The 16,791-nt window shown below is 54.5% G+C and overlaps 2 protein-coding genes across 4 annotated transcripts; both read left to right on the top strand.

Annotated features, from left to right (window-relative positions):
- Positions 1-894: 894 nt before the first annotated feature.
- Positions 895-8,345, top strand: EI24 (EI24 autophagy associated transmembrane protein). Of its 2 annotated transcripts, none has more exons than XM_039722027.1 (11): positions 895-929; positions 1,630-1,775; positions 3,361-3,506; positions 4,719-4,779; positions 5,421-5,487; positions 5,864-5,964; positions 6,221-6,340; positions 6,429-6,540; positions 7,303-7,414; positions 7,508-7,582; positions 7,684-8,345. In XM_039722027.1, the coding sequence occupies exons 2-11, from the start codon at positions 1,734-1,736 to the stop codon at positions 7,847-7,849; spliced, it is 1,002 nt and encodes a 333-aa protein (XP_039577961.1). In that variant the 5' UTR covers positions 895-929; positions 1,630-1,733; the 3' UTR covers positions 7,850-8,345. The 2 variants fall into 2 exon arrangements, with proteins under 2 accessions (XP_039577961.1, XP_039577960.1); XM_039722026.1 differs by having other exon boundaries at positions 5,864-5,988.
- Positions 8,346-8,725: 380 nt separating this feature from the next.
- STT3A (STT3 oligosaccharyltransferase complex catalytic subunit A) lies at positions 8,726-16,670 on the top strand. 2 transcript variants are annotated; one of them, XM_039722014.1, is made up of 19 exons: positions 8,726-9,152; positions 9,562-9,629; positions 9,766-9,890; positions 9,988-10,048; positions 10,540-10,661; positions 10,830-10,975; positions 11,213-11,303; positions 11,933-12,039; positions 12,416-12,580; positions 13,102-13,282; positions 13,739-13,894; positions 14,043-14,134; positions 14,763-14,918; positions 15,025-15,213; positions 15,288-15,404; positions 15,483-15,585; positions 15,868-16,056; positions 16,160-16,275; positions 16,357-16,670. In XM_039722014.1, the coding sequence occupies exons 3-19, from the start codon at positions 9,803-9,805 to the stop codon at positions 16,393-16,395; spliced, it is 2,118 nt and encodes a 705-aa protein (XP_039577948.1). In that variant the 5' UTR covers positions 8,726-9,152; positions 9,562-9,629; positions 9,766-9,802; the 3' UTR covers positions 16,396-16,670. The 2 variants fall into 2 exon arrangements, with proteins under 2 accessions (XP_039577948.1, XP_039577947.1); XM_039722013.1 differs by having other exon boundaries at positions 9,562-9,642.
- Positions 16,671-16,791: the final 121 nt, after the last annotated feature.

The following is a 16,791-nucleotide window of genomic DNA, read 5'->3' as shown; positions in this document are numbered from 1 at the left end:
ACCTTCCACAACTTCAGTGTCCCCACTGCACTCCATTCCTGCCCAGTGTCCCCGTTGTGTTCCCACACCTGCAGTCCCCAGTCTCCCCAATTCCCTCTGATCCCAGTATCCTCACAGTGTCCCGTTTCCCCAGTGCTCTCCAGCCCCAGTACCCCCATTACGTTCCATTCCTGCAGATCCAGTGTCTGTTATTCCCCAGTGTCCCTCGCTGTCCCCACAGTGTCCCCTCTAACCCCCGTTTCCCCCAGTGTGGCATTCACATTCTCTGAACAGACATAATTCCCTCTCCCAGGATTTTTCCTGGGGAAGGCAGTGAGAAATCGGAGACAAGAAGGAAAACGATTCTTATCTCTCCTCGCACCTCCTGTTGTTTGGCACATGTGGAATGTGTTAACGGAGATTGTTTACCCGAGATTGTTGCAGAGATTGCTTACCAGGAGTGATTTGTTAATTGGACCGTGATGGTTGTTTGGACTGATTGACCAGTTGGATCCAAGCTGTGTCATGACTGCCTGGAAAGGGCCATGTGTTTTTCTTTAGTTTAGTGCAGTTTAGTACAGAGTACAGTATAGTGTGTAATGTAACATGATATAGCTTAATAAAGCTTTCCTTCAGCCTTCTGAATCCTGGAGCCAGAGCACGTTGTCCCCTGGCTGTGGGACACGAGCATCGACACCCCAGCACTTCCATCAGCATCCAGTGCCCTCCACGCTCCCCCAGAGCCCCCCACCCCACTGCAGTCCTGCAGTGTCCCCATTCCCAGTGCCCCATTATCCCCAGTATCCCCCCAATACCTGCCCAGTGTCCCCAGCTGCATATGCCCATTACCCCACCCAGTGTTCCCATTATCTCCCCAGTGCCCCCAGCCCCAATATACCCCCAGTGCTCCCAGTATCCCCCATTCCCCCGTGCGCCCCCGGCCGGCCCCGGTGAGTGCGGGGGGACCGGGGGGCACCGCCGGGAGCCGCGGCCTTCCCGGGCCGGAACAAACCCCCGGGGGCTTCTGGGCAGCGCGGGGGCGGCCCTGAGGGCGTGCGGGGACGCTGTGGGTGAAGCGGGGCCGAGCTGTGAGGGGCACGGGGACCCCCGGCAGCCTCCGAGGGTCCCCCCTCAGCTGCCAGCGGGGCAGACCCCCGTGGCAGGGGCGATTCCTCAGGGTGCCCTGCTCTGCACCATGCTCGGGTTTTTGGGAGGAAGCTGCCTGGGATTAGCTGGGTAATAAACCCGGGGGTCGGTTGTGGTTCCGCAGCCTAGATCCCGGCAGGGTTTGACTCAGAGTAACCCAAACAAACCCGGTTTTGAAATGGCTTTAAGCTGTTTGTGTCCCGCGGCTGCGGCAGCAGCGCTGGACGCCGGGGTTTGACTTCAGCTGCTGGAGTTTGGTGAGCCGGTGGGTTATTTTTGCCGTGTTTCGGGTGCCGGTTGGATTTCCCCGGTGGTTTGCAGTGTTCCCCCAGGGCTGGGCTCGCTGGCGCTGCCCTGTGGGCGGGCTGGGTCCGTGCCCGGCCTGCTGCAGGGTGCTGTGCCCGGAGGGCCGGCAGTCCTGCCGGGAATGGCTGGCTGTGACTGAGCCTGGCATTCCCGGCCGGCACACTGCTAGTACTTGTGCCCGGTGTGCTCTCCCCGCAGGCTCCCTCGGTTCCGTCTCTCCAGGATGAGAGAGGCCTGGGCCCGGCTGTCCCCCTCTCCCTGTAGTTGATAGTTTGGGAAGCAGAGGTGATGCTGGAGTCGAGATGGCCGACAGCGTGAGAATCTTCCTTCATGACCTCGTCAGGGTGAGGCTCCTGGTGCTTTGGGGGCACCCTCCTTCCCACAGCATTGCTTTTCTGCTGTTTCTGTGCAGATTGGGGGAATTAATAAAGGTTGAAAGAGTCTCCCTGATGGGAGTCTTGTAGAGACTGAGACATGGTGTGAATTGTGCGGGGATTCCTTCCAGGATTTCTGTGTTTGGATGAAATCAGGTGCACAGTTGGTGTTGAGCTGGTTCTTGGTGACTTTTCCAAGGAAGGAAAAGGGTCTCCAGGTGTATTTCAGCTCTGGTGTGTGATGTGTCTGTTGGAAAGGGCTCAGTGTTTGCTGCTGAACATCTGACAGATTTCCTTTGGGCAGAAATTAATGAAAAATATCAATAATAATAATAATTATAAGATTATATACAATACACAAAGTTTATAAGTGTATTTTAATATAGAGTGTATATATTGTGTATAATTTAATAACAACAATAATAGGTGAATGTCTGTGAGCACAGCAGCTCTGTCCCAGCAATAAGTTCTGTGTCACCTCACTGCTCCCACCCTGTCTTCCATCATCCAGGGTTAAATACAGGCTAAAAGCCACTCATGCTGTGTCACTGAGCAATAACTTGTGCTCAGAAATAACTCTGTTTGGAAAACAGACAAAGGTTTGATCCAAGCCCTGTGGCCACGACCTAAAAGCAGGAGTTGTGTCATTTCCCAGTGCTCCTACACCATCAGCTGGAAGAGCTGCCAGGGTCAGGGCCCAGCTCTGCTGTTTCAGACATGAATTTGGGACTGGAATTTATCCTCTTTGGGCAAGAACTCCATGAATCCAACCAGGGTGGTGGCATCATCCTGGCTCATCCTTTGGATCTTTATTTTATGGGAAATTGTGGTGACGATGGATGTGGGATCACCTGGAGCTGGAAATAATTAGACAGGATCCCAGAGTGGTTTGGGTTGGAAGGGACATTTAAGTCTTTCTCTTTCCATGTTCCTGGCAAGGGCAGGGCCACCTTCCACTATCCCAGGGTGCTCCAAGCCCCATCCAGCCTGGCCTTGGGCACTGCCAGGGGTGGGACAGCCACAACCTCTCTGGACAAGCCAAGTCCTAGGAGGCAGCTCTGCAAATGTGCCAGACATGGAGTAAGGGAAAACTTCTGGGCACCCTTATTAACAGGCATGGATGTGGCTGGTGGGAGGAAGTTTCTGGGATGAGGACAGATGCTTTTATTTGTGAAGGTATAAGCATCAAACTCAGCATACACTGAGACTTCACACATCCCAAATATTGGTGTAATTCTGTTTGGCCTCAGAAAGCTGGCAGGGGATGAGGGGCTTCCTGCCAGACAAGGCTGGGAGAGATCGGACTCTGATTTTTTTGCCAGGGTTTAAAATAGTGCCGATTGGAAGAGAACTTACACCTTCACAGACAGAATTACTGCTGGTCACTGTTGCTGGAACGTGCAGTGATTGAGGTCACTGGGCCATGGAGGAGAGCTGGTGCTGCTGCTCCAGCTGAGCCCAGGCAGCCAGGGAGCGAGGCCAGCCGTGGCAGCAGGAGGGTTTGGGTGGCCTGGGTCAGCCACGTGCCATTGCTGCTCTCTCCTCATGTCCACAGGGAATTAAGGACTCCATCTGGGGCATCTGCACCATCTCCAAGCTGGATGCCCGGATCCAGCAGAAAAGGGAAGAGCAGAGGCGCAGGAGAGCCAACAGTGCACTCGCCCAGCGGAGGTTTCACATGGAAGAGAAGAAGCAAGAGAAGTGAGCATGGGGTGTGGCTGGTCAGAAATGGGGTAATTCCCTTCTCCTCTGGTAGCCAGAGCCAATAAATGGGAACACGTGGTAGGAAACTCCCTTTTTCCACTGCCTAATGGAGCTGGAGCTGTTACCAGGAGATAAGGAGTGGGACCTTTTATGTTGTTTGATAATCAGTTTGAATTACCCCTGAAGGAACGTGGATTTGTGGGTTTCTTTTCCTCCTGAATCCTCGTGCTACCTGAGATCCGTTGTTGCTGCTGGTAGTTGTGGGATCAGGGAAGAAACAGCAGCTTGGATCCAATGTCCATGTTGAAGCAGACTGAGTGTCTCTTTTCCTCAGCCCTGCTGTGTTTTGTGGAGCTGCAGAACCTCAGTGGTTCTGGAAATGCCAGAATTATCCCCATGCAGGAGCAAACAGCATCCGTTCCCATGTCTGACTCCCTGACCATGCCAGGATGTCTCTGCTGCCCTGATGGCACTGGGCTGGCACCTCACACTGGGTTTGGGCAGCAATGCACATTCTGGGACATATTTACCAGTTATTGTGGCTGGCTGGTTGGGAGGCTGGCTGAAAGGTGAAAGAAGTCTCCCATGATCCCAATACTCCTCAGGGGTCTGCAGCTCCACATCTGGGCTGCCTCTGAAGAAAAATGTAACTTTTTTGCTGTTGTTGTTTGTATAAATAGCTGAATTTTGGTGGATTTCTTCATAGCAAAATCATTCTAGTGTCAAGAGCTCACTGGGAGTGTGCTGCAGAGTCCCACAGAGCTGCTCTTGCATGTCCAGATAGAGACACCAAAACCACCCTGAGCTGAAACAGCCTCTTCTGACAACAAAACATGCCCAAAATCTCACAGTTTTATTGTGGCAAGAATTTGGGGAGAACAAAGCCTGAGATCTACAATATGTGCTTAAAAATCTGGAAGAAAGATTTGCTTTTCTTCTGTTTCTGTGCAGACCTTAGGAATTAATAAAGGCTGAAAGAGTCTCCCTGATGTAAATCTTGTAGAGACTGCACTGGCTGAGACATGGTGTGAATCTGTGCAGGGATTCCTTCCAGGATTCCTGTGTTTGGATAAAATCAGGTGCACAACTGGTGTTGAGCTGGTTCTTGGTGACTTTTCCAAGGTGTCCAAAAGTGGGGGAGAAGCAGTTGGCACTTGTGAGGGAACATTTGTCCAGGTGCTGGGACATTAACACGCCTCTCTCCCACAGTGAACCCCGGATAGTGAGCCGGATATTTCAGTGTTGTGCCTGGAATGGAGGTGTCTTCTGGGTATGTGGAGATTGTTCTTATTTATTACAGTTTTTGTTTTAAAAGCCCTGTGAAAACTCATGTGCTGTTCCAGCCCTCACAGGCTGTGAGTGGTGAGCCATCAGCATGGCAGCAGGAATTTTTGGAAAACCACCATATTCCCATCCCAGTGTTGTATTTTAAGGGATTCACTATGGGATACAGGGCCACAGACTTACTCAAGAGACCCACATATGAAACCCAAGCTGCTTTTCCAAGTCTGTGAGACTTGGAAAACCTGAACATTCAATTCCTGCTTTGCTGCAGCCTGGGATACTGTTTTGCCAATTGGATATTGACATCTTAAAGACATTTCCTCAGCTCTGACTTGCTATGCCTGGTTCATAGGGCTGATCCTTAATGAAGCCAACACCTCATAAATCAAATAATCAAATAAATGGCTTCATTTTCTCATTACATTGGTGCAGAATACGAGGGATGAGCATGGAAATGTTAGTGCTCTGCTGTAGATTATGGCTGTATTTAAACAGAAATCCTTGCTCCTCTGTCTTTGTGGATTGCTGGGGGAGGAGAGGCACACGTGCCTTTGGAGCTGTAGGCACAGGAGCACAAAATGCCCGTGCAGTGCCTCACTGAGGGCCCTTGTTTGTTTTTCCCTGCAGCTTAGTCTCTTCCTGTTCTACCGCGTGTTCATCCCCGTCCTTCAGTCGGTCACGGCGCAGATCATCGGTGGGTGCCTTTGCCTTGGGGGCTCCAGGGTGCTCAGCAGTCCATGGGATGAGTTCAGGCTCTTTGGCCCATTGAGCTGTTCCTCACACCTCTGTCTCCCTGTGTTGTTTTCCTCTTCTTCCCAGTACCAACCAATCCCATCACTAACTGTCCAATAGAAAACCAGGGGTGGGTCACCCTGCTGTGCATGACAGGGATCCAGCCATTTGAAACACATTTGTCTGTGTGTTTTTGCATTTAAATAAAAATCAAGTGGGTGAAAATGTGCTTTTAAAAACCTTAGAGAACTAGAGTCAGGAGAAACTCCCTGATGGCTGTGCCAGGGAGCATCTGGAGGTTCCTACACCAGTTCCTCATGTCTGTCTCTTTTCTAAAGGTGACCCTTCCTTACATGGTGATGTCTGGTCCTGGCTGGAGTTCATCCTCACCTCCATTTTCAGCGCTCTCTGGGTCCTGCCCCTCTTTGTGCTCAGTAAGGTGGTCAATGCCATCTGGTTTCAGGTGGGTGACAGGAACCTGGGCCCTGCCTTGAGCAAGCAGGGGGAGTTTCCTCACTGGGTGGGGCTTGATCAGGTGGTGTGGGAGCACAAGATGAAATCCAGCCCCAAAACAAGCTCTGGGCATATTCCTGGTGGGCAAAAGCAGCTGAGGAGCATCACCCTGGGTTGAATTTCCCTGAAGCCCCCATTGCTGTGGAGCTCCCTGTGCCTGAAGGCCCTGTCTCTGCTGGCAGGACATCGCAGACCTGGCGTTCGAAGTGTCGGGCAGGAAGCCTCACCCCTTCCCCAGCGTCAGCAAAATCATCGCTGACATGTTGTTCAACCTCCTGCTGCAGGCGCTTTTCCTCATCCAGGTGAGGCAGGCAGCCACCCCCCAGCTCAGGTGCTGCCCTCCCCCAAACCTGAGCATCCCTCTCTCAATCTGCTCCTTTCCTCTCGCAGGGAATGATTGTGAGCCTGTTCCCCATCGACCTCATTGGGCAGCTGATCAGCCTGCTCCACATGTCGCTGCTCTACTCGCTCTACTGCTTCGAGTACCGCTGGTTCAACAAAGGTGAGGAGCTCCCTGCGTGGAAAGGGGGAATTTGCCTGGACTGAGCCTTTCTCTGCTGAAGGAGCATCCAATTTGGGTGTCAGAGGGTGATCTTCATCAGTTCTTACATGGGATGAAGGGTAAATGTGAGCCAGCAGAGTGCTCAGGTGGTAATGAGGCCAGTGGTACCTGGCCTGTACCAGCCCCAGTGTGGCCACAGCTCCAGGGCATTGCCTGTCCCCCCGTGCTGGGCACTGCTGAGGCCTCGAGTGCTGTGTCCTCTTCTGGGGGCCTCACAACAGGAAGGACATTGAGGGGCTAGAGCATGTCCAGAGATGGATACAGAGCTGGGGAAGAGTCTGGAGCACGAGGAGCAGCTCGGAGAGCTCAGCCTGGAGAAAAGGAGGCTCAGGGGAAACCTTCTGGCTCTGCACAACTGCTGACAGGGGGCAACCAAGGGGGGACTGGGCTCTGCTCCCACATAAGAAGTGACAGGATGAGAGGACTGTGCTTCAGGCTGTGCCGGGGAGGTTCAGCTTGGACATCAGGATGAATTTCCTCACTGAAAGGGTGGTCAGGCATTGCAAGGGGCTGCCCAGGGAGGTGCTGTAGTCCCCTGGAGTTGTTCAGGATGTGGCACTCAGTGCTCTGGTCTGTTGACCAGGTGGAGATTGGTCAGAGGAGGTGATGGGAGGTCTTTTCCAGCCTAAATGGTTGTGTGGCTCTGCAGTGAGGGAGTCTCCTCCCCATGGGTTCATTTCCACGGGATTCTCCTCTTGGCAGGAATTGAGATGCACCAACGGTTGTCCAACATCGAGAGGAACTGGCCCTACTACTTTGGCTTTGGCTTGCCACTGGCATTCCTCACAGCCATGCAGTCCTCCTACATCATCAGGTGGGAAAGCCACTCTGGCCCCTCCTCCCCCTGACACCCACCGAGTGCCTTTTGTTTTATTGTATTGTATTGTATTGTATTTTTCCCTTGCAGCGGTTGCCTCTTCTCCATCCTTTTCCCTCTCTTCATCATCAGCGCCAACGAAGCCAGGACCCCCGGCAAAACCTAGTGAGTATCCTGCAGTGCCACCCACTGTCCTTGTCCAGCACCCCCAGAGCCTGCGGGGGCGCTCCTGGCACCCACAGCTGATGGACTCTCTTCCCTTTCAGCCACTTCCAGCTCCGTCTCTTCTCCTTGGTGGTTTTCCTCAGCAACAGACTCTTTCACAAGACCGTTTACCTTCAGTCCGCCCTGAGCGGTGCTTCCTCCTCCCCCTCCTCGTCCTCCTCCTCCTCGCCCTCTCCTGCCAAGCACGCGGCTGCCCCGGGGCACTGAGCTGCCCCGAGCCCGGGGAGGGGGGCACCCACGGGCCTCTGCACCCGATCCCCAGGGGCGGGCAGGACCCAGCCTGACCAGGTGTCACTGTCAGCTCTGCGTCTCCCCCTGGAAACCTTTTGGGGGAGGATCTGGGTTTTTAACACCTTTGTGAGTTTCCAGGAGCCGGGTTGTGCCCTGTTTTATAGTGGACTCTTTTGTACGCCTTTCCCGTGCCATCATCTCCCCGCCGCGGGCCGTGGGTCGGACCCCGTCACCCGTTTTGCCGTCGTGTCCCCCCGTGTCCCCTGTCCCCCTTCCCGCTCCCTCATCTCCCCTAACTCAGGTCGTGGGAGGGGGGCGGGCATTCTGGGCGCTCCCCCTGCCGTGCATGTACCGTTCCTGTCGGGTCGGGGAAGTGAACCGCTGGCGTTCAGACCCCTTTGGATATTCCGGGCCGGTTTATCAACTTTTCTCTAGTATTTTCACACGGAAACATTAAACGGACAGACCGCGATTCTCGCTGCCGCTCTCGTTCCTCGGGCCGGGCTCCGCCCGCGCCACTTCCGCCGCACACGTGGCCGCGCCCGCGCGCTCCCGCCTCCGCCACGTGACCGCGCGGCCCCGCCAACCCGGACGGACACGTCACGGCTCCTTCCCCGCCGGCACCGCCCGCCTCCCGCTCCACCAATGGGGAGGCGCCGTGCGCCTCACGCACCGCCCCGCACCCCATTGAGCTTTCGGCGGTTCGGCCAATGAGCGCGGCCGCGCTTGGAGTGGCGTGCGCGGCGGCCAATGGGAAGCGGGCGGGGGCGGGGCGCGGGAGCGGGACCCGCCCGGGCCGGGGAGCTGCGGGGCGCGGGCCGGCAGGGCCGGGGGGCGCAGGGTGGGAGCTGAGGGGCCACGGGGCGCGCGGGCCTTGGAGGTGCCCGGGCGTGTGGGGAGAGGGGGCCCGGGGCTGCGGCGTCCCCGCAGTGAGGGCCGGGCCGGGCCGGGGCTGGGGCTGGGAGCGCTCCGTGCCACGGCACCTCCTGCGCCCCGGGGACACCGGGGCAGGGCCGCTGGTGCCCGCAGGCATCCGCACCGTGCTCCGGTGTCGCGGGGAGCCCGGAAATCGGCGCCGCACGGCGCTTCGGGGCACAGCGAGGCTTGTCCAGGCCCAGGCTGGGTTAAATCTCAGCCTGTCCCACTGCGTCCTGCCCGATATTGCAGCAGAGACCTGATCTGCACATTTACCCCGGGCCCGGCCTGCCCCGAACAGTGCGAGGGCTTTTCCTGACTGATTGGGCAAGAAACGGTCTGAAGAAATCTGAGTGTTTTCAAGGTAGAAAGATGTTAAAGCTGTGATTCTTCAGTAAGAGTGTCACTTCCTTGGTGTGCAACCCCAGGATTTCTGTGGCTTTTCCTCCCATCAGGGAAGTTGAATTAAACAGCCACATTGTCTGGTGTGAGCAAAACTAATTTACTGTCCTGGTCTGCATTAACAAACTGCTGGCATATATACATACATACATATATATATATATATTTGACATGAGTGATCCAAACTGGGAGGGAGTAACCAGGAGCTGTTCATATCTCCTGTGTGTGAGGAAAAGCACCCATTTCTTGCATTCTGCATAAATTATACTTTTTGTGCTTTGCTTGCAGGTGATGGTTAATGCTCAGAGAGCGTCCAGAGGGAGGGCAGGGGTTTTGCTCAAGTTTACAGTGTGGTTTTGTTCTGTGCACAGAGAAACAGGCACGTCCTCTGCCCCGGAGAGGTTCTGGGCTCTGTAAAGGAAAACCAGCCAGGAGTCAGGTCAGGACAGCAGGTGAGGGGTTTGGGGGGAGGCACAAGCACCTGGCAGGGGTGAAGGCTGGGCCAGAGGGGGGGATTTAAAGTCCTAAGGCTCGTGGAGGCTTTAAAGACTTTTAATCTTCCTGATTGTGTCCAGGCGTTCAGGGATCTCGGGCCCTGCATTTGATGTGAAAATGACCAAGCTGGGCTTTCTCCGGCTCTCCTATGAGAAGCAGGACACGCTGCTCAAGCTCCTCATCCTGTCCATGGCAGCTGTCCTGTGTAAGTCTGTGCCCTCAGGGGTGGCTCCTGGGGCAGGAGAACCAGGGGTAACCTGTGAGCTCTGTGGGTTCACTCTGCCCCGTCTCTGTGTTTGCAGCTTTCTCCACGAGACTTTTCTCCGTGTTAAGATTTGAAAGTGTCATCCATGAGTTTGACCCGTAAGTGTTGTTTTCTCATCTCCTGGGGGCCTGTTGGGCTTTTCCTGTTCTGGAGCACACAGAACTCAGGTGATGGTGCCAGGCTCAAGTTAATCCCCGTTGAGGGTGTGGGATTTGGAGGACATGTTTCAGTACAGCTTGGTTTTTCTCTTCCACACCCAAATTCACTTGGTACCCAGGGCTCTTCTTGCAACCCAGATCCAAGAATCACCTCCCATTGCTTTTCTGCTGGGAGGTGTTCACTCCAGAGCTGGGCACAGCAGGAGAGAGCTCCTGGTAGGATTTGTGTCAGTGTCCCAAGCTTGTTGCTGACTGAATCAGTCCCAAGGGACACTGTCACCTTTGTGAATGTGCTGTTAGGCCCACTGGGAGGAGGAATGAACCTTTGCAGCTGAGGTTTGGGGCAGCTGAGGGAAAGTGGGCCAGTTCTCTGTGCAGGGAGCACACGGGAGCAGCCCCCACAGTGCTGTCACACCCTGTCACCCTTACAGGTATTTCAACTACCGCACCACCCGCTTCCTGGCTGAGGAGGGCTTCTACAAATTCCACAACTGGTTTGATGACCGAGCGTGGTACCCCCTGGGCAGGATCATCGGGGGAACCATTTACCCAGGTGAAGCTTTAGCCAAGTGAAATGCACCTGTGTGAGGGAAAATTGGGGTAGGGACTGCAGCCATGAGTGCCAGCTGGCACAGAGGGCAGCCAGGGGATGCTTCCCTGGCAGCAGCTCCCTCCTGGTGAGTCTGGAGCACCCTGATAATGGTGCCATTTCCACCCCCAGGCCTGATGATCACATCAGCAGCGATTTACCACGTGCTGCACTTCTTCCACATCACCATCGACATCCGTAACGTCTGCGTGTTCCTGGCTCCCCTCTTCTCCTCCTTCACCACCATCGTGACTTACCACCTCACCAAAGAGCTCAAGGTACAGGCCAGCAGGTGTGCCCCACAGGCTTTGGCTTTCCAGAGGAGCAGGACCTGTTTGCCATTTGGGAGGGCAGCTGGCTCAGAGGTTTGGAGGTGACCACCACACTCCTCAAAACCTCAGCCTTTTTGGAAGTGGTAGATCTGTTTGAAAATTTTGTTTCCGTGCACTATTTTTATTCCTTTGAGTAATAAAATCCCTAAACCCTGATGTCTTTTCCCTGGCTGTTTTTCCCAGGATGCAGGGGCAGGACTCCTTGCTGCTGCCATGATTGCTGTAGTGCCTGGGTACATCTCCAGGTCTGTTGCTGGCTCCTATGATAATGAAGGTGAGTTTGTGATCCTCAGGAAAACCTTTAAGGACTGTTGGGTGCTGGAAAGCAGTGCTGGAAAATGCTGCAGAACACAATAGAGGCTCTGTCCTTTCCTGGTGATCCCTGCTAGGTTTGTACTGAACAAACCTAACCCATCAGAGATGGTTTTTGGCCATGCTGTGGAGTAGAGGGAGTGTCTTCCAGCTCTGGCAGTGAGTTTACTCCAGTATCCTTGTTTGCCAGTCAGAAGGGGTTTTGTCATCTCCCCAAACTCTGCCTGGAACTGGAGCTGCTGTATTTCCTGTGTGCTTTTATCCCTGTTCCAGCAGTGACGTTGGGACTGGCAAAGGCAGCAATCTCACTGCACTGCCTGGGGCAGAGGAGGATCCTGGCTCCTTTGCTGGAGCTGGGCTTTTGGGGGCTGTGTAGGAGTTCTTCCAGCTGGTGTGGCTGGAAGAAGCCACATGAGCTGTTAGACACAAACTCCACAGTGTTTCACTCTAGAAACCAGATAGCAAATGCTTTTCCCAGGCCTGGCTCTTTGTGTGATGGAGCAACAAAAGTATTTACAGATCTGTTTTTAATGGCTTGAGTTCTCTGCCGTGCCCCAGGGATGGCATTAACAGCTCTGGGTCCTTCCACAGGTATTGCCATATTCTGCATGCTCCTGACCTACTACATGTGGATCAAGGCTGTCAAAACTGGCTCCATCTATTGGGCAGCCATGTGTGCCCTTGCCTATTTCTACATGGTGAGTGTCCCTTCTCCCAGCTCTGGGCTAAGCCTGACTCTGAGATCTGTCTGGGTGCACTCACCAGGAAGCCATGGTGTGCTGTGTCAGTGTGTCCAGAGAGCTAGAACCTCTATGGAGGTGGAAAGGGAATGGGTCCTTCCTGCAAAACTAGCAGGTTTGGTGTGAGGTGTTCTTAGTAGTGTTGAAAAATCCATGTTTCTGGCAGTTGTGGTGTGGAGGATGCTCTAAGATAGAGCAGATTCCAGCTGGTATTGCTGCTGTGTAAAAATCCTGCCTGTGAACCCAGGACAGCTAAACCTCTGTGTTTCACCTGATTTCTGCAGCTGTTCAGTCCTGGAACTCGTGGCTGTGTGTCTGCTCTGTATCCTCTCAGGTCTCCTCGTGGGGTGGCTACGTCTTCCTGATCAACCTGATCCCCCTGCACGTCCTGGTGCTGATGCTCACCGGGCGCTTCTCCCACAGGATCTACGTAGCCTACTGCACAGTCTACTGCTTGGGAACCATCCTCTCCATGCAGATCTCCTTTGTTGGCTTCCAGGTGGGCACCAGGAGGGCTTGCAGACCTGGGGATGAGTTCTAACAGAGCAGCAGGGGGCTGACACCTGGTTTTACTTCTTGCCTTCATCAATGAGATTATGAGTGGGTGCTCACTCCTTGTTCCAGCTTCTGTTATGCTGAATCCTTGCCACCTTTGGCAAAATGAGCTTTTGACTGTGCTGGATGATTTTCAAAGCTCCTAATAACCCTCCCATCACCTCTGTCTTTCATAAAAATATCTTTGGTTTTGGTGAAGGAAGCATTCATGCCATGTGTGTCTTGGTATGGCAGGAATCAGGCTGCTCAGCTCGTGTTTTCAAGAAAATCTGGTTAATTTTCCACATGGATTCTTATCAGAATCAAAGCAGGAAAAGAACTTGTGCCAGCTGTGCCAGTCACAGGGAGGGGACATTTGAACATTTTCCTGTGGCTGGCAGAGATTGTGCCAGGCAGTGATTTGTGGAAAAAGCCATTAATGGCTGCTGTTCATCTGTGTCTGACCACGCTGTGCCCCACTCCCAGCCTGTCCTCTCCTCGGAGCACATGGCTGCCCTTGGAGTCTTTGGCCTGTGCCAGATCCATGCCTTCGTGGACTACCTCCGGAGCAAGCTGAACCCACAGCAGTTTGAAATCCTCTTCAGGAGTGTCATTTCCCTGGTCGGCTTCGTCCTCCTCTCCGTCGGGGCTGTGCTGATGCTCACAGGTAGCCCGAGGCTGTGGCCATTACAAAGGTGTTTCATTTTCTTTTCTTGCTTCCAAAGGCATGAAATTTGTCCATCCTAACTCCATGTTACTGTGGTGCCAGTGCCTGTGAGTTCCCTTGAAGGGGGAGGTTGGGACCTGCCCAAATGTGTGCACTAGCAAGGAATATTTAAACAGCAGCTATAAGGTGGGAGGGCAGAAACTCTGGGGGCACCAGGTTGTTGCTCTGTAGTAGCAAAGAAACGCTAAAGGTAGAGGTTGGGCAGGGAGGAGTTTTTTAGAGTGAAATTGCATTGCATTTCCTTTCTAAAATGGCAGGTTTGAGCAGTAGAGATTCTAAATGAGGTCTGGGATCACTCATCCAGCCTCACATGTGCTTCCCTGGGAGAGTACATTGTGTCAACATTGCCCATACTCTGCTGGATCCAAAGAGGATTTGTTTTCTCCACTTTCCTAGGGAAAATCTCCCCATGGACGGGGCGTTTCTATTCCCTGCTGGACCCTTCCTATGCCAAGAACAACATCCCCATCATCGCCTCTGTCTCTGAGCACCAGCCCACCACTTGGTCCTCCTACTACTTCGACCTGCAGCTCCTTGTTTTCATGTTCCCAGGTGCGTTTCCTGACCCTGAGTTAGTCCACAAGAGGATTTTCCTGCCTCTTCTGTCGTGCTGAGCCTGCTGTGTCCCTCTGCATCCCTCAGAGCCTGGTTTTACTTCATCTCTGAGCTGAACCTGACCCCTTTTTCTCCCCCCTCACAGTTGGTCTCTACTACTGCTTCAGCAACCTCTCGGATGCCCGTATCTTCATCATCATGTACGGCGTGACCAGCATGTACTTCTCAGCTGTCATGGTGAGGGCTGCGGGCACCAGCACTGCCATCGAGTGCTCATAACAATTTAATTTGTTTTTCTGAACTTAGTGATGATTCTTTCACCCTGAGGGCTTTTCTCCCATCCATAAATGTGGTTTTGTTTCATCCCTCTGCAGTGAGGGAAGGTGAAGTTGCAAAACTCAGTGGTTTGGGTGTGACTCGTGTCCCTGGGGCCAGCTCTGCCTGGTCAGTGTTCCTGATCTCCCAGAGCCAAGCACCCAGTGCAATCTCAAACAAATTCTCTGGGTTTTCAAGCAGGGACTGGTGCCAAACAGTCGCTAATTAGCCCATTTCCTCTCTTCCTGTGGCACCCTGAACACTAAATGTGGTTGAATTCTGGTGTGGAGGCAGCTACCAGTCCTTGCTTCTGCCTAAGATTGCTGAAGTGACCTCAGTTTCCCATGTGGGCCAATTTTGAGCACCTCAGGGAATTTCCCTCAGGGATGCCTGGGATGGTGGCAGCTCCCCACTAAAAAAAACAGCCACAGGTTTATCCTGAGGCTGATATATCCACTGAATTTGAGGTGCTGGATTAGGAATGGCATCCAGTTCCCTTCCCTTGGATTTCTGCTGGACTCCTTTTCCAACAGTTCTGCTGTTGCCATAGGTGCGTCTGATGCTGGTGCTGGCTCCGGTGATGTGCATCCTGTCTGGCATTGGGGTCTCTCAGGTATTGTCCACCTACATGAAGAACCTGGATATCAGCCGGCCTGACAAGAAGAGCAAAAAGCAGCAAGACTCCACCTACCCCATTAAAAATGAGGTGAGCGCCAGGCTGGCTCAGGAGGGCACCTGGTCCTGATGGGCTGAGCGCGGGAGGCTGGCAGCGCCATCCCTCCCAGTGCCGAGACCCTGCGTTGTTCCCACAGGTTGCCAGTGGCATGATCCTGGTCATGGCGTTCTTCCTGATCACCTACACCTTCCACTCCACCTGGGTGACCAGCGAGGCCTATTCCTCCCCCTCCATCGTTCTGTCTGCCCGTGGCGGCGATGGCAGCAGGATCATCTTCGATGACTTCCGAGAAGCTTACTACTGGCTGCGGCACAACACGCCGGAGGTACGGGGGGCCGGGGCCCTGGGCACCCCACACTGCCCAGCGAGGCACTGACACCCGGCCGCTGTTCGGTGCAGGACGCCAAGGTGATGTCCTGGTGGGACTACGGGTACCAGATCACTGCCATGGCCAACCGGACCATCCTGGTGGACAACAACACCTGGAACAACACGCACATCTCCCGCGTCGGCCAGGTGGGTCCCTCCCTCCCTCCCTTTGGCCAGCCTTTCTGGGCGCCACGTCAGCACTGGCTGACACCACATCTGCCCCAGGCCATGGCATCGACGGAGGAGAAAGCCTACGAGATCATGAGGGAGCTGGACGTCAGCTACGTGCTGGTCATCTTTGGCGGCCTCACCGGGTACTCATCGGATGGTAAGAGCCTGCTGTGAGCGGTCAGACCCAGCTGCGGGTGCTGGTGGCAGAATCCCACCTCCAGCTGGGGCTGTGGAGTGACAGCGGGGCCAGAATGCTCCTCTTTGGAGCTCTCCCTCAACTCAACCTTGCTTTTGCCCCCCCATATCACCTCAACCCTCCCTCCTGGGCCCCAGCTCAACTTGGCTCCTCATTCTTTTATCTCATCCCAACTTCTTGCTCTTGGGCCCCCAAATCAGCTCAAGCCCTCATTCCTTTGCCCCCCACCCCTCTGCCTGCCAGACATCAACAAGTTCCTGTGGATGGTGCGGATCGGGGGCAGCACGGACACGGGCCGGCACATCAAGGAGCACGACTACTACACCCCCACCGGGGAGTTCCGCGTGGACCGCGAGGGCTCGCCGGTGCTGCTCAACTGCCTCATGTACAAGATGTGCTACTACCGCTTCGGCCAGGTCTACACTGAGGCCAGTGAGTCCCTGAGTCACCCCCGGGGCGTGGCGCTGCTTTTGGGGGGCCCTGACCTCTCTGGGGGGCGATGCAGCAGCGCTGCCTGAGCTCTGTCCTCTCCTAGAGCGACCCCCAGGCTACGACCGCGTGAGGAACGCCGAAATCGGCAACAAGGACTTTGAGCTGGACGTGCTGGAGGAGGCGTACACCACAGAGCACTGGCTGGTCCGAATATACAAGGTATGGCACCAGAGCGAGCCCAGACCCACCCAGCTGGGGAAAAACTGAATTCTACCTAATGGACCTTCTTTTACTGCCCAGGTGAAAGATTTGGACAACCGCGGGTTGTCGAGGACGTAGAGGAGCCAGCACTGTCCATGCCAGACACCGCACTGACCCAGCCTTGCCTGTGCAGCAGAGATTTGGGGTTAGGTGGGGTTTCCAGGGGGGCTGTTTCGGGTGTGTTTTATACCGTTTGTAAGCGCAGGCAGCGGCGGGAGGACCCTGCCCGCCCCATCCTGCCGGGAGTGATTTTTATATACACACGGAGCCGTCGCCAAATCGGGAACTGCGGCTCTCACGGGGCTGATTGACCAGGAATTGTGAAGAATACAAATAAATAAAAATAAATTTGGTGGGTTTCTCCCCGCGTTCTGTCAGAGGGGCCTTGGGGCCGTTTGGCCGCTTTTAATCGAGTAAATGGGAATAGTAAATGGGAATAGGGGCGGGGGGCGGGATTCCAGGTGAGGGCGGGGC

This window comes from Passer montanus, unplaced genomic scaffold (genome assembly GCF_014805655.1).
Source record: "Passer montanus isolate IOZ18808 unplaced genomic scaffold, ASM1480565v1 scaffold47, whole genome shotgun sequence".
Lineage (NCBI taxonomy): Eukaryota > Metazoa > Chordata > Aves > Passeriformes > Passeridae > Passer > Passer montanus.
Note: the sequence above shows the minus strand (reverse complement) of the source record. Positions and strands in the feature narration are given on the sequence as shown.

Bases quoted from the DNA above. Each gene is read 5' to 3' on its own strand.
- EI24 (XM_039722026.1), top strand. From the start codon at position 1,734: ATGGCCGACAGCGTGAGAATCTTCCTTCATGACCTCGTCAGG. The intron at 4,780-5,420 runs GTATGTGGAGAT...TTTTCCCTGCAG, and splicing joins GGAATGGAGGTGTCTTCTGG to CTTAGTCTCTTCCTGTTCTA. The intron at 5,488-5,863 runs GTGGGTGCCTTT...TCTTTTCTAAAG, and splicing joins GGTCACGGCGCAGATCATCG to GTGACCCTTCCTTACATGGT.
- STT3A (XM_039722014.1), top strand. From the start codon at position 9,803: ATGACCAAGCTGGGCTTTCTCCGGCTCTCCTATGAGAAGCAGGACACG. The intron at 10,662-10,829 runs GTGAAGCTTTAG...TTCCACCCCCAG, and splicing joins CGGGGGAACCATTTACCCAG to GCCTGATGATCACATCAGCA. The intron at 10,976-11,212 runs GTACAGGCCAGC...TGTTTTTCCCAG, and splicing joins ACCTCACCAAAGAGCTCAAG to GATGCAGGGGCAGGACTCCT.